Source organism: Arvicola amphibius, chromosome 4 (genome assembly GCF_903992535.2).
Source record: "Arvicola amphibius chromosome 4, mArvAmp1.2, whole genome shotgun sequence".
Taxonomy (NCBI): Eukaryota; Metazoa; Chordata; class Mammalia; order Rodentia; family Cricetidae; genus Arvicola; species Arvicola amphibius.
This window is the reverse complement of record NC_052050.1, coordinates 27,450,926-27,463,415: the sequence shown is the minus strand read 5'-3', so window position 1 is coordinate 27,463,415 and position 12,490 is coordinate 27,450,926. Positions and strand designations below refer to the sequence as shown.

General features: G+C 38.6%; 1 protein-coding gene across 5 annotated transcripts in view; it reads left to right on the top strand.

Annotated features, from left to right (window-relative positions):
* The window catches only part of Spag9 (sperm associated antigen 9), a 131,540-nt gene that overhangs the window by 64,751 nt on the left and 54,299 nt on the right, over nucleotides 1-12,490 (top strand). For 3 of the 5 annotated variants that reach the window (XM_038324967.1, XM_038324966.1, XM_038324970.2), the window contains exons 6-8: nucleotides 3,130-3,171; nucleotides 8,973-9,180; nucleotides 9,994-10,093. In XM_038324967.1, the coding sequence (XP_038180895.1) occupies nucleotides 3,130-3,171; nucleotides 8,973-9,180; nucleotides 9,994-10,093 (350 nt within the window). The remainder of the gene's footprint in view (nucleotides 1-3,129; nucleotides 3,172-8,972; nucleotides 9,181-9,993; nucleotides 10,094-12,490) is intronic. The other 2 variants (XM_038324969.1, XM_038324968.1) reach the window with 1 other exon arrangement.

Genomic DNA, 12,490 nt, shown 5'->3' with positions numbered 1-12,490 from the left:
CATGCATTACAATAAATGTGTAACAAAAGCCAGGCCTGATGTCGTGTGTCTACAAACCTGACACTTAGAAGGCTGTTCTGTTTTGGAGCTTGTCCTGGAACTAGCTCTTGTAGACCAGGCTGGTCTTGAACTCACAGAGATCCGCCTGCCTCTGCTCTGGATTGCTGGGATTAAGGACATGTGCCACCACTGCCTGGCACAACCAGGGCTCTTAATCTCTTCAGTCACCTTTTTTTTTTTTTTTTTTTTTTTTTTTTTTTTTTTTTTGGTTTTTCGAGACAGGGTTTCCCTGTAGTTTCTAGAGCCTGTCCTGGAACTAGCTCTTGTAGACCAGGCTGGCCTCGAACTCAGAGATCCGCCTGCCTCTGCTTCCTGAGTGCTGGGATTAAAGGCGTGCACCACCACCGCCCAGCTTCAGTCACCTTTTTTTATGGGCATATGAGATGTATGTATGTTTTGTGAGTACAAGTGCGTGTGTGCTACAACATGAGAGTTGAGATGTCTGTCATTCCTTACCTCTTCTCTGCCTGAGACAGGGACTTTGTTATATCTTTGTTCACTGCTGGTTCAAGCTCCTGGGTATCCCCCTGCTTCTGCTTTAGGAGCACTGGAGTTAGACACTGCTACCTTGTCTGGCTTGCTTTCCATGGGTTCTGAGATTCACACTCAGATCTTCACACTTTCATAGCCAACACTTTATCACTGAGCTATATTCCAATCCCTTTGTTACTTTTTTCTTTGAATATACTCTACATTCCCTTATCCCTCTTGTTGAACACCTCGTTTTGGGCTCCACAGCTATTGTGATTAGAGCTCAATAGACAGTGATGTGTAGATGTCTCTGTGGGCTCTTGGAGTTTTTTGAATATCCACAAGTGGTATAGTTAGGTTATACGGTACATGATTTTGTTCTTTTTTAAGTTAAACTTTTTTTTTTTTTTTTTGAGACAGAATGTTGTCGTGTTCCCCTGACTGATCTGGAATTTAGTGGGTAGATCAGGATGGTCTCAGACTCAAAGAAATCTGCCTGCCGCTATTTCCTACTGGGACTAAAGGCCTGCACCACCATGCATGGTTAACCCTAACCCTAACCTTAACATGGCCTCAGTGAGTTTTGCTTTATCCTGGTAGCTAGTATTATTACAAAGCTTAATTTTTTAATAAAATTTTGCCAACTTTTTTATATTTAGTATGGGTATGCGTGATTTTTTTATGTTTATCTTTCAGTTTCTAGTGTAAAAAATTAAATGTAGAGGCTAGCAATAAATAATGCAGATAATATAAATAAGAATTGAACCTTCCCTTACCAGCTCTTTTATTTTTTTAGACATGTCCCCATGTTGCCCAGACTGGTCTTCAACTCCCTGTGTAACAGAGACTGCCCTTGAACTCCTGATCCTTCTGCCTCTACCTTCTAAATGTTAGGATTATAGATAAATTATCCCACACCTACCTAAGAATTAAATCACACCTTTAATAGCTGATCTCTGTTCTCTGTGAGTTCAAGGCCAGCTTGGTCTACAGAGTGAGTTCCAGGACAGACTCCAAAAGTACAAAGAAACACTGTCTAAAAAAAAAAAAAAAGCAAAACAAACAAATAAAAAACAAAAAAACAACCAAAACAAAAAAAAGAATGTTTGGAGCTGGAGAAATGGCTCAGCAGTTAAGAACACTGCCTGCTCTTCCAAAGATCCTGAGTTCAGTTCCCAACAACCACATGGAAACTCAAAACCATCTGTAATGAGATCTGGTGTCCTCTTCTGACTTTTTGCAGGCAAGCATACAGGCAGAACACTGTATACTTAATAAACAAACGAACAAATAAAAGAATTAAATCAGGTGGTAAGGGGGAGTTCGATAAATTTTCAAACCAAGAATATTTAGTTAAGGTTCCTTTAGATTGAAGACAGTCCGTTTGTTTTTTTGTTTATTTGTTTTTGTTTTTGCTTTTTGACTGAGGGAAAATGATCCTTGGTGTTATTTAACAGTTTCAGTAACGTGAGGGAAAAGAAAGGTCATAGTAAACTTTGTCAAGGGTGCTATATTGGAATTTTTGCTATGATGGATGTTGTGACTGGCATAGGTGTTAGGAAGAGTTTCATGGAGCTGTAGTAAAGGCACTGTCAACAGCAACACATCAAAAAAATGTAAGATAAAAGCTGGGATGGCTCAGCAGGTAGTTATCCCTAGTTCTCATGTAAAACACCTGCAATCCCAGCAATGCTACAATGGAGATAACAGATAATCGTTCAGAAACGTGGGGTTCAGTTAGGCTGGAGTATGCAGGGAAGTACTAGAAACATCAGAGATCCTGCCTCAACATGGTGAGAGGAAAGAACTAGAAAGATGTCCTTTGACCTCTGCACATATGCTGTGGTATATACGTACCCATTCACCACACAACACAATAATAATAGTAATAATAAAATATGAGGTAGGATATAATGAAACTGGAATCTTAGCAGTCAGTAGTGGTTCAGAACCAAAGAAACACTAAACTTTCTCTTTTGTAATTTTTTTTTTCAAGACAGAATTTCTCTCTGTAACCCTGGCTGCTCTGGAACTCGCTCTATAGATAAAACTGCTCTCTAATTCAGAGATCGGCCTGCCTCTGCCTCCTTCTGCTGGAACAAAAGGCTTGTACCACCACTGCCTGATATATAATTTTTGTTTCTTGAGATAAGGTATTAATGTCTTTTACATTAAAGAAAAACATTGTGTATGTGTGCATATGTGCATGTAGGAGTCAGAGGGTAGCTTCCAGAAGTTGATTCTGTTCTACCATGTGCTTCTGAGGATTGAGCTCAGGTTGTCAGTCTTGGCAGCAAGCATCTTTTCTTGGAAAGCCATTCCACCCTAGACAGGGACTCGCTGTGTTCCAAGGCTGGCCCAGAAATTACCGTAAACCCAAGCCAGCATTCAGCCTTCAGTCTTCTGCCTTAGCTTTCCAGAGCTGGGACTACAGGCAAGTGATGCTGTACCTGACTTTCAAAACCCTCATTTTAAAGACAGGAGGTAATAGATGGAGCTATAGCTTAAGAAATAGTGTAAACCAAAAATACACATTTGTTAACAGCAAGTAAATACATATATCTTTTTTCTTCTTTTATAATCTTTCCCTCTACCCAGGTCAGCCATAGTCCTGAACCTCTGAAGGCTGTAGAGCAGGAGGTGAGAATGGTGAAGAGATTAACTATTGGTTACTTTCTCAAACTGCTATTCTCCAGATATCACATGCTCAATTTGGAAGACTATTGATGTTATTCTCTGAAATACAGAAGAAAATAATTTACAGTGGTTGCCAGGGCTTTACTGTGACTATAACTTGCTCCTCCTCAGAGTAAGCATTTTGAAATTTAAACCATGTAAGTGTATTCTGTGAAAAATTCAGCTTTTCCATTTATCCAACTCTGGGTAAGAAACTTTCAGCACATTCTTTGCTTAGAGTATATAGGGTATATACATTGCTTGTCTAGCCTTGGAAACAACCCAGGGTGTCATTTTTACCAAGGGCTACTTCCCCAGCTTAAGAGTTTTCTCAGCTCTACTCAGGGCCCCATTCAGCTTTGTTCTAGGAACAGCCATGAAGAGTCTCCTTTTTTAAGGATTTGTTTACTATGTATATAGTGTTCTGCCTGCACACCGAAAGACAACACCAGATCTCATTATGATGGTTGTGAGCCACTATGTAGGTACTGGGAATGAACTCAGTTCTTAGCCAGTGTTCTTAACCTCTGAGCCATCTCTCCAGCCCAAGTCACCAAGTCATGTAGGAATCTCATTACACAAAACTCCTTTTTTTTCCTCCTTTTTAAAAATGTATATCCTCTCAGCACCTTGTGTGCTGTAGAGTTGTGAACCAAGAGTCTATACCAGTTGCTTTCAAGGCTGAGTTTTATTTGGGGAGAGAGTAATATCAGCATGAAATTAGAAGGTGGTGGGTGTTCCGGTTGAGGATTTCATAGGAGCGCTTATTTGTTTACCTTCATCTATTTTAAAACTTTAAATCTGAAAAGCAGACAGGCTGGGGAGATAGCTGATGGGTATTTGTAATACCAGTGCTGGGGAGGCATAGGCAGACAAATCCATCCCTTGGGCTCACTGACCAACTAGACTAGCTTATTTGATATATGCCAGACCAATGAGCTACCCTGTCTTAAAAAAAATTGTGAAGAATGCCTAGGGAAGGCACCTGAAGTTGTTCTCTGCACACATACACAAATACATGCACACCAACTTATACAGAGTCCTTCCTCCTCCTCCTGTTTGTTCTTGTTTTTTTGAGACAGGGTCTTTCTATGTAGTTCTGGCTATCCTAGAACTTGCTATGTAGACCATGCAGTACTGCCATTGCCAGTGCTGGGATTAAAGGCATGCACTATTACTCCCAGCTTAAGACTTATACACACAGGAAATATCATATAAAATAAAAATATATATCTATGCAGTATATGTGTGCCTGGCGCCCATGGAGGCCATGATAAGTGCATTAGATCTCCTGGAGCTAGAATTAGAGATGGCTATTAGCTGCCAGGTGGGTGCTGGGAATTAAACCTGGATCCTCTGGAAGAACAGCTATGACTCGTAACCACTAGGTCATCCCTCTAGTTTCTAGACTTTTAGTAGCCTGATAACAAAAACATCCAGTAGGAAATGTTACAGAGGTCAGATTACTTTTATGGATGCCCCAAATGAGACCAAAAGTAATGACACAATTTTTTAACTTCATAATAAAAAGAGCATAACATTTACTTTATGTATGTATATATGTATGTTTATTTTGGGGATGAGGTCTCATTGTGTAGCCTTTGCTGGCCAGGGATTTGCCATGTAGAACAGGTTGGCCTCTTAATTTTTTGTTTTGTGTTTCTTTTTTTTTTTTTTCTTTTGGTTTTTCGAGACAGGGTTTCTCTGTGTAGCCTTCACTGTTCTTGGCTGTCCTGGAACTCACTTGGTAGACCACAGTGGCCTTGAACTCACAGAGATCCACCTGCCTCTGCCTCCTGAGTGCTGGGACTAAAGGCATGCGTTGCCACCACCCAGGTTATTTTTTTTTTAGTTTTGAGGCAAGATTTTTATGTAGCTCAAACTGATCTTAAGCTCATTATCTTTCTGACTTAGCTTTCTAGTGCTGTGATTAAAAGTATAAACCACCATCCCAACTCCCAGATTTAAGTATGTGATTTTATGTGTATTGTTAGGCATGTTCATATTCATATAAAACATCTCAAAACTCTAGGATTAGACAAGGTAGCTTCTACCTGTAATCCCAGCATTCCATGAGACAGCTGCAGGAGGCTCTCTGCTGCGTCAAGCATATTTTTGGCTTCTAGTCAAAGGGCTTTTTTGCTTTTCATAGGAACTTTGTCATCACTGTCTGGAAGGCCAAGGCTCCTTTGAAAATGCTCCCCTCAGATTTAGAGCATAGGTCTCCTTGATGCTCATTCTGCATCCCTGAGTTCCAGCTGACAGAAGAACGGTCCTTACAGTGAGCTATTTTAAAGGGTGTAAGATATTTTTATGTGACGAAAGTGTGAAGTGGAAGTTACAGATCTTAGGCTATTGTGTAACCTAGGGCAACTCTAATATGTGTGATGTTCTTCTGAGGTGGTTTTAACTCCCCAGTCTCCTGGACCTTGACATAGCTTGCTCCTTTCTCAGGTTTGGCTTTCTTGATTCTTTGATTTTATGCTTCCAGGTACACAAATGTATTCAGGAGGTTGATTTTTGCCAAACTGTTTATATTGTGAACTCTTTAATTATTAGATTAAAAAAAATCTTAAGGTGAAAATAACAAGACATTGGGGGTCAAAGTATTAGTAGCTAAGTTAAGAGGGAGAAAAACAAAAACCCAACTCTTCATCTTAATTTTTTTCCCAAATAACTTAAGCGATAGAATCTTTTTCTCTGTATAGAAGAACTTGGTTAAGAATTCTCTAGAGTAGTAGTTCTCAACCTGTGGGTCACAACTCCTTTGGGGGTCAAATGATCCTCTCACAGGGGTTGCTTCTCAGATATCCTGCATATCAAATATTTGCATTACATTACAATTCATAATAAAAACAGAGTTACAATAGTGAAGTAACAACAAAATAATTTTATGGTGGGGGGTCACCATAACATTAGGAACTGAATTAAAGGGTAATAGCATTAGGAAGACTGAGAACCACTGGTATAGAGCTTTTAAAATTTGCAGTCTTAATTGGTTTGAGAGCCTCCATAGGAACACAGATTATTTTTATTTTTTAAAGGTGTATTATGTTTTAAACCTTTAACAAGTAAGAACTCAGACATATGAGAACACAAATATAAGTTAACCAGCTATTTTATTTTTTAATGGAGTATACATCAAAGCCAAGACAAAGAGTTCACGCTGAAATGATGGTGGCTCATACTTGTTGCACTGCGAGCATCTGGATCCAGAAACGACAGTCAGTTTTCCTGATTCTATTCCTAACGAGCTGATTTGCTTGACTTTACAGATTTTTATCAGATGCTTTTATGATAGGTGCCACCCACCATCCCACAGAATTCATAATTACTTTATTTGGGGTGAGTAGGAGGAAACCAGAAGAATTTATTTGTTCCTTTTTGTTTTCATTACCATTAGAAGTGAGTCCAGCATTTTTGAGATCCACAGAAGAAAATAATTAGCACAGTTTCAGCTAACTTTATTACATGTGATTTATATTACACTGGGTCATGTCAAACAGTTTGATAATGTGTATATAACCTTGAGTTACTAATAAATGTGAATGGGTTTCTCTTTCTTTTTTTCAAAACTTTCATACCAAAAGAGAAATTCATCTAATTATTTACATTTGAATTTGTTTAGAATTTACCTTTTCCTTTATCATAAAAGTAGCATGCACTTATGGTGGTTATGCACACCTTTAATCCTAGCACTTGGGAGGCAGAGACAGGTGGATCTTTCTAAGTTTGAGGCAGCCTGGTTGGTATACAGAGCAAGTTCCAGGACAAGCTCCAAAGCTACAGAGAAATCCTGTCTCGAAAAAAAAAATTTTTTGAAAGAATGACAAGGTATCATAATAAGAAAAATTATATGATACTTTTAGTCATTTTACATGCTTTTAAAGAAAAACTTTGGAGCTGGGTGTAGTACTCCACACTGAGAATACTGTCACTCTGGTGGCTGAGTTAGGAGGGCTATTTCAAGTTCAAGGCCTGTCTGAGTCTCATAGATTTAGCCCAGCTGCATTATATAGTAAAAGAGTGAAACCATGTCTCAAAAAACAACCAAAAACCAAAGCAAACACATACACCCCAAATGATACAAGTAATAACAAACATAGCCCCTGTTTTTAACCTTGTTTTTGTGTTGCTGGGAATTAATTTGAGAACATTATGCATCTTAGGCAAGCACTCTACCACTAAGCTACACCCCAGCCCTACATACAGGGATCTCCCTCTTCTTCTCCTTTCCTCTCCACTCTCCCCTTTTAAACTTATAACAGTCCTTTTGTCTCAGTCTCCTAAGTGCCTTGATTCCAGACATGAGCTACTGTACTTGGATACTACAACAGTGTTTTGGTATTTGTGGGGTGTGTGTGGGGGTGGGTGGTTTTTCAAGACAGGGTTTCTCTGTTTAACAGTCTTGGCTGTTCTGGCATCTGCTTTGTAGTCCAGACTGGCCTTGAACTCACAAAGATCCACCTTCCTCTGCCACCCGAGTGCCAGTATTAAAAGGTGTGCGCCTCCACTGCCCAGCCTTACAATGCAGTTTTTAAATGCTGTGTAGTATTTTGTTGTATGGATTTACTACAAAATAGCTTATTGTCTTATTTTGATACTCTCAAATTATGTGTATAGTGCTAGGGATTAAACCTTTGTCACAAGTGTTAGGCAAGCACTGATATATACACCCTATAAATAATTTCAATCTTTTATTCTCCAATTTTTTTCTATAAAAATCTCATGTTTACCTAAAAAAAGCTTTTTCTTTTTTTAAAAAAAAATCAATTATAGGGGCTGAGAGATGGCTCAGAGGTTAAGAGCATTGCCTGCTCTTCCAAAGGTCCTGAGTTCAATTCCCAGCAACCACATGGTGGCTCACAACCATCTGTAATGGGGTCTGGTACCCTCTTCTGGCCTGCAGGCATACACACAGACAGAATATTGCATAATAAATAGATAGATAGATAGATAGATAGATAGATAGATAGATAGATAGATAGATAGAAATTTAAAAAATCAATTATATAGTCAGGTGATGGTGGTGGTGCCACATGCTTTTAATTCCAGCACTTCAGGAAGCAGAGGCAGGTTGATCTCTGAGTTCGAGTCCAGCCTGGTCTACAGAGCAAGTTCCAGGACAGCCAGGGATATACAGAGAAACCCTGTCTCAAAAACAACAACAAAACAGTAAATTGTATTTATTATTATTGAGTGTATGTGATATTTGTGTGGGAGCGCACACATACCACAGGACGCATGCAGTGGTCAGCAGACACCTTTGGAGCAGTCTGTCTTTCTATCTTGGCTTGGGTTCCAGAGGTGGACATCAGGCTTATTTACACTGTAAGCACTTAAATCCACTAAACCCGCGATTTTCAACCTTCCTGATACTGCAACCTTTTATACAGTTTCTAATGTTGTGGTGACCCCAAACCATACGATTATTTTCATTGCTACTTCATAACTGTAATTTTGCTACTTTTATCTGATATGTATGCTATCTGATATGTGACCCCTGTGAAAAGATTGTTTGTCCTCTAAAGGGGTCACAACCCATTGGTTAGGAACTGCTGCATTAAGCCACCTACCTCGCTGGCTCTGTAGGATTTATTTAACTATTATCCAGTTATTTATAGACAGTCTACCATCAGTGATTCTTTCTGTGTTTTTTGTTTTTAATACAACTTTGGGCAGGTTTATTTCTTAACTCATGTTCAAGGTATTTTAGAATAAACTACTTTATTTAAAAATTTCTTCTTTATTATTTTTATTTATAGGATGAACTTTCTGATATTAGTCAAGGTGGATCTAAAGCTACCACTCCAGCTTCAACAGCAAATTCCGATGTGTCAGCAATTCCTCCTGATACTCCCTCAAAGGAAGATAATGAAGGACCTGTAAAAGGCACAGACACACCAAATAAGTCAGAGATAAGCAAACACATAGAAGTACAGGTTGCCCAAGAGACTAGGAATGTATCTACCGGTAAGTGACTCCAAGTTTTTCCTAGCAAAATATTCAGTCAGCTCACAAAATGCAAGGATGAAAAAATATATCTCTTAGAAGTATTACCTGCTCTAAATATATGAAATAAATAGATCATTTTTTAATGTTCAATTATAAGTTTAAAAGAAGTAATGCTTATACAGTGTTTTTGAGAGAAAAATGTTAGTGACTAAAAAGAGAGCTTAAAGTCCTCCACCTTTAATATGATAGTCTGTTGTATGCCCTGCCTTAAATAGGTTTGTGTGCTTATGATAGAGCCTCACTGTGTTGTAGCTTTAAACTAAGTGGTTCTCATGCCTTAGCTTCTGAATATCTGGGATTGCAGGCATGTGCAAATCATGCCAGTCAGCGACCCTCTTTATTTATTGTTTATTTGTTTTACTTTTTTGAGACAGTATCATGTAGCCTAGGCTGGCCTCAAGCTCACTGTGTGACCAGGCATGACCTTCATTCAAGTCCTGTACCTCTGCCTCTACTTCCAATATGCTGAGATTACAGGCATGAACCACTATTGTGGGCAGTTGGCATCCCCTTTAAATAGGAATGGTATCAGTCCCTGTGATATGTGTCCCAGAACTACAGATGAAAACATTAGCTTTGGTTACTTACTGGTTCTAGAGATTAACTGTAATCTCAATATGTGACATTTTCTAACTTCATGTTTCCTAGAACACAGCCTTGAGAGTTTTCAAAAATGTTTATTCAAGTAGTTGTATTTAAAACCATAAAGGCAAGAGAGTTTTCATAAATAAATAGAATATATGCACTTATTTCATTATATTCTACCCTTAGATTCTGCTGAAAATGAAGAGAAATCAGAAGTTCAAGCAATCATTGAATCCACTCCTGAATTGGATATGGACAAAGACCTCAGTGGATATAAAGGTTCAAGGTACTAAACACTCATTTGATGAGTGTCTGTCTTTTTTCTCATTCTGACTAGCATTCTGATCTTGTTCATGTTGTGCTAAAATTTTGGGGGAAATTCATCTGGCAGCATTAGGAATTAGGACATAAGGGAGGATGATATTTTTGTCTATGTTACTGCAACAATAGATGCAATACTGATTCATGTATAAGGAATAGAGATTTATTTTCCCATAATTCTCAAACTAAGAAGTTCAAAAGCCCTGCTGATTCAGTTGCCCAGTGTAAGCTGCTCTTTGTTTCCAAGGTGATGCCTTCTTCCTGGATCCCTTGGAGGAGAGGACACAATTTCCTTTCATAGAAGGCAGAAGAACAGACTAACTTAATGTTGTATGGAAAGTATCTCTTCCAAGGGACCTTACCTCAGTCTCACAAGGGAGAGAGCTCTTTTTAAAAAAAATATTTATTTATTCATTCATTATGTATACAGTGTTCTGCCTGCATGTTTGCCTGCAGGCCAGAAGAGGAAACCAAATCTCATTATAGATGGTTATGAACCACCATGTAGTTGCTAGGAATTGAACTCAGGACCTCTGGAAGAGCAGCCAGTGCTCTTAACCTCTGGGCCATCTCTCCAGCCCTCAAGGGAGGAACTCGTATGGCCTAATCACTCTCATAACTCCCCTTAATAACGTGGTGTCACCTGGTTCTATAGGAGATACAGTCACACAATAGCAGATGAAGGCAGAAAGAGCCAGGAAGTAATTCCTATAGCCTAAGGAAACAAAGAGAAGTAGAGGAAGTAAAAATTTGATGAAACTGTTTTTCTTTTCCTCACAAATGAGGAAGAACAGAATGTATTCTGTTTAGAACTGCAATGATATCATTACTAAGGAATGTAGTTTCAATTTATGTGGGAAGGCTGTTTAATCATAACAGGAGAATGGCCAGATATTGTTATAATCAAAGTTTTCCAAAATATATTGATTAGAACTGAGCTTTGAGTTTCCTAAACAGATTTTCCTTTAATGAATAATGGCCATTGTCTTAGTTAGGGTTCCTTTTGCTGTGAAGAGACACCACGATCACAACTCTTATAAAGGAAAACATTTATTGTGGCTTACAGTTTTAGAGATTTTTCATCATGGAAACTTGCAGGCAGACATGGTGCAGGAGCTGGAGCTGAATAGTTCTACATCTTGTCGGCAACAAGAAGTGAGCTGTCTCACTGGGCATGGTTTGAGTGTATATGAGACTCAAAGTCTGCCTTCAGTGGAGCATTTCTTCTAACAAGACCACACCTGCTCCAACAAGGCCATACCTCCTATTAGTGCCACATCCCTTGGGGGCCATTTTCTTTCAAACCACAACAGCCATAAACATGCATCATTTATTAATCCCTACTGAGCATTGAGTACTATGAAGTAATGGTTAAATGCATGGACTCCAGGATAAGTATAACCCTAGAAAGAAAAGACTTATGTAGGTTCAAATCACTTGCTTCTCTATTCTTTTCTATTACAACAGGGCTAGAAATGACACTTAGGACCATCCATCTTTTCATTCTCTAAATTTTATTGTATCTTAATTTTAGTTAAATTAGAATTTATTATTGATATTAGTATGACTGTACAAGTATTACATCTTAGCCATAAAAAACTTTCTTTTGATGCTTTATGTTTTTCTGGGATTGGTGAAATGTTGAGTTGTTAAATCTATTTCCTTTTTATAGTGTTCCATGCACTTTTCACTAACATTGATAGGCAGTTCAGTTCCTAAGTGTAAGATCTTCAGTGTGCTCAGACCCCAAATCCAGATGTTTTCACAACTCTGCCCCTCTGCTTTCTAGTTCCTTTCTCATGTAAAGCATGCTGTTTACCTAGTCCTATTGTTTCAGGCCTTCTCTACAGAGAAACAGGACACTGAGGCTCTTTGTTATGTGCTAGCACAGGCTCTGCAGGAGTTTCTCAAAAGCAGAGACTTGTGTATAATGAGTTTGAGTCTTTTGTGCATTTTTGGCTTCTTTATGCGCTATACAGCTATACATGGTGACCTATTACCCGACTGTTATTTTTAATTACCAGGCAGAGATACTAAAAATCACTGAAATGCAAAGGAAGGGGTGGATGGGGCTTGCCTGAAAGACCTGGCAAAGTACCACATACACTCAGGGACACTGACTGATTATTACTTTTTCTCTCCTTGGCACTTAGAGAGGCCTGTCATGCCCGTAATACCTGGGAATATCTTCATCTTTATTTCCTGTATCCCATGTCATCTGCTTCTTGATATATGCCTTTATTCTACAGAGTTTATTCCTTATCAACTTTCTGGATCTTTAAAGGGTCTATGAGCAGTAATTTTTGAGGACTGAAATTAAATGCAACAAATATCATATGTAGACCTGCTTCATAATTTGGTA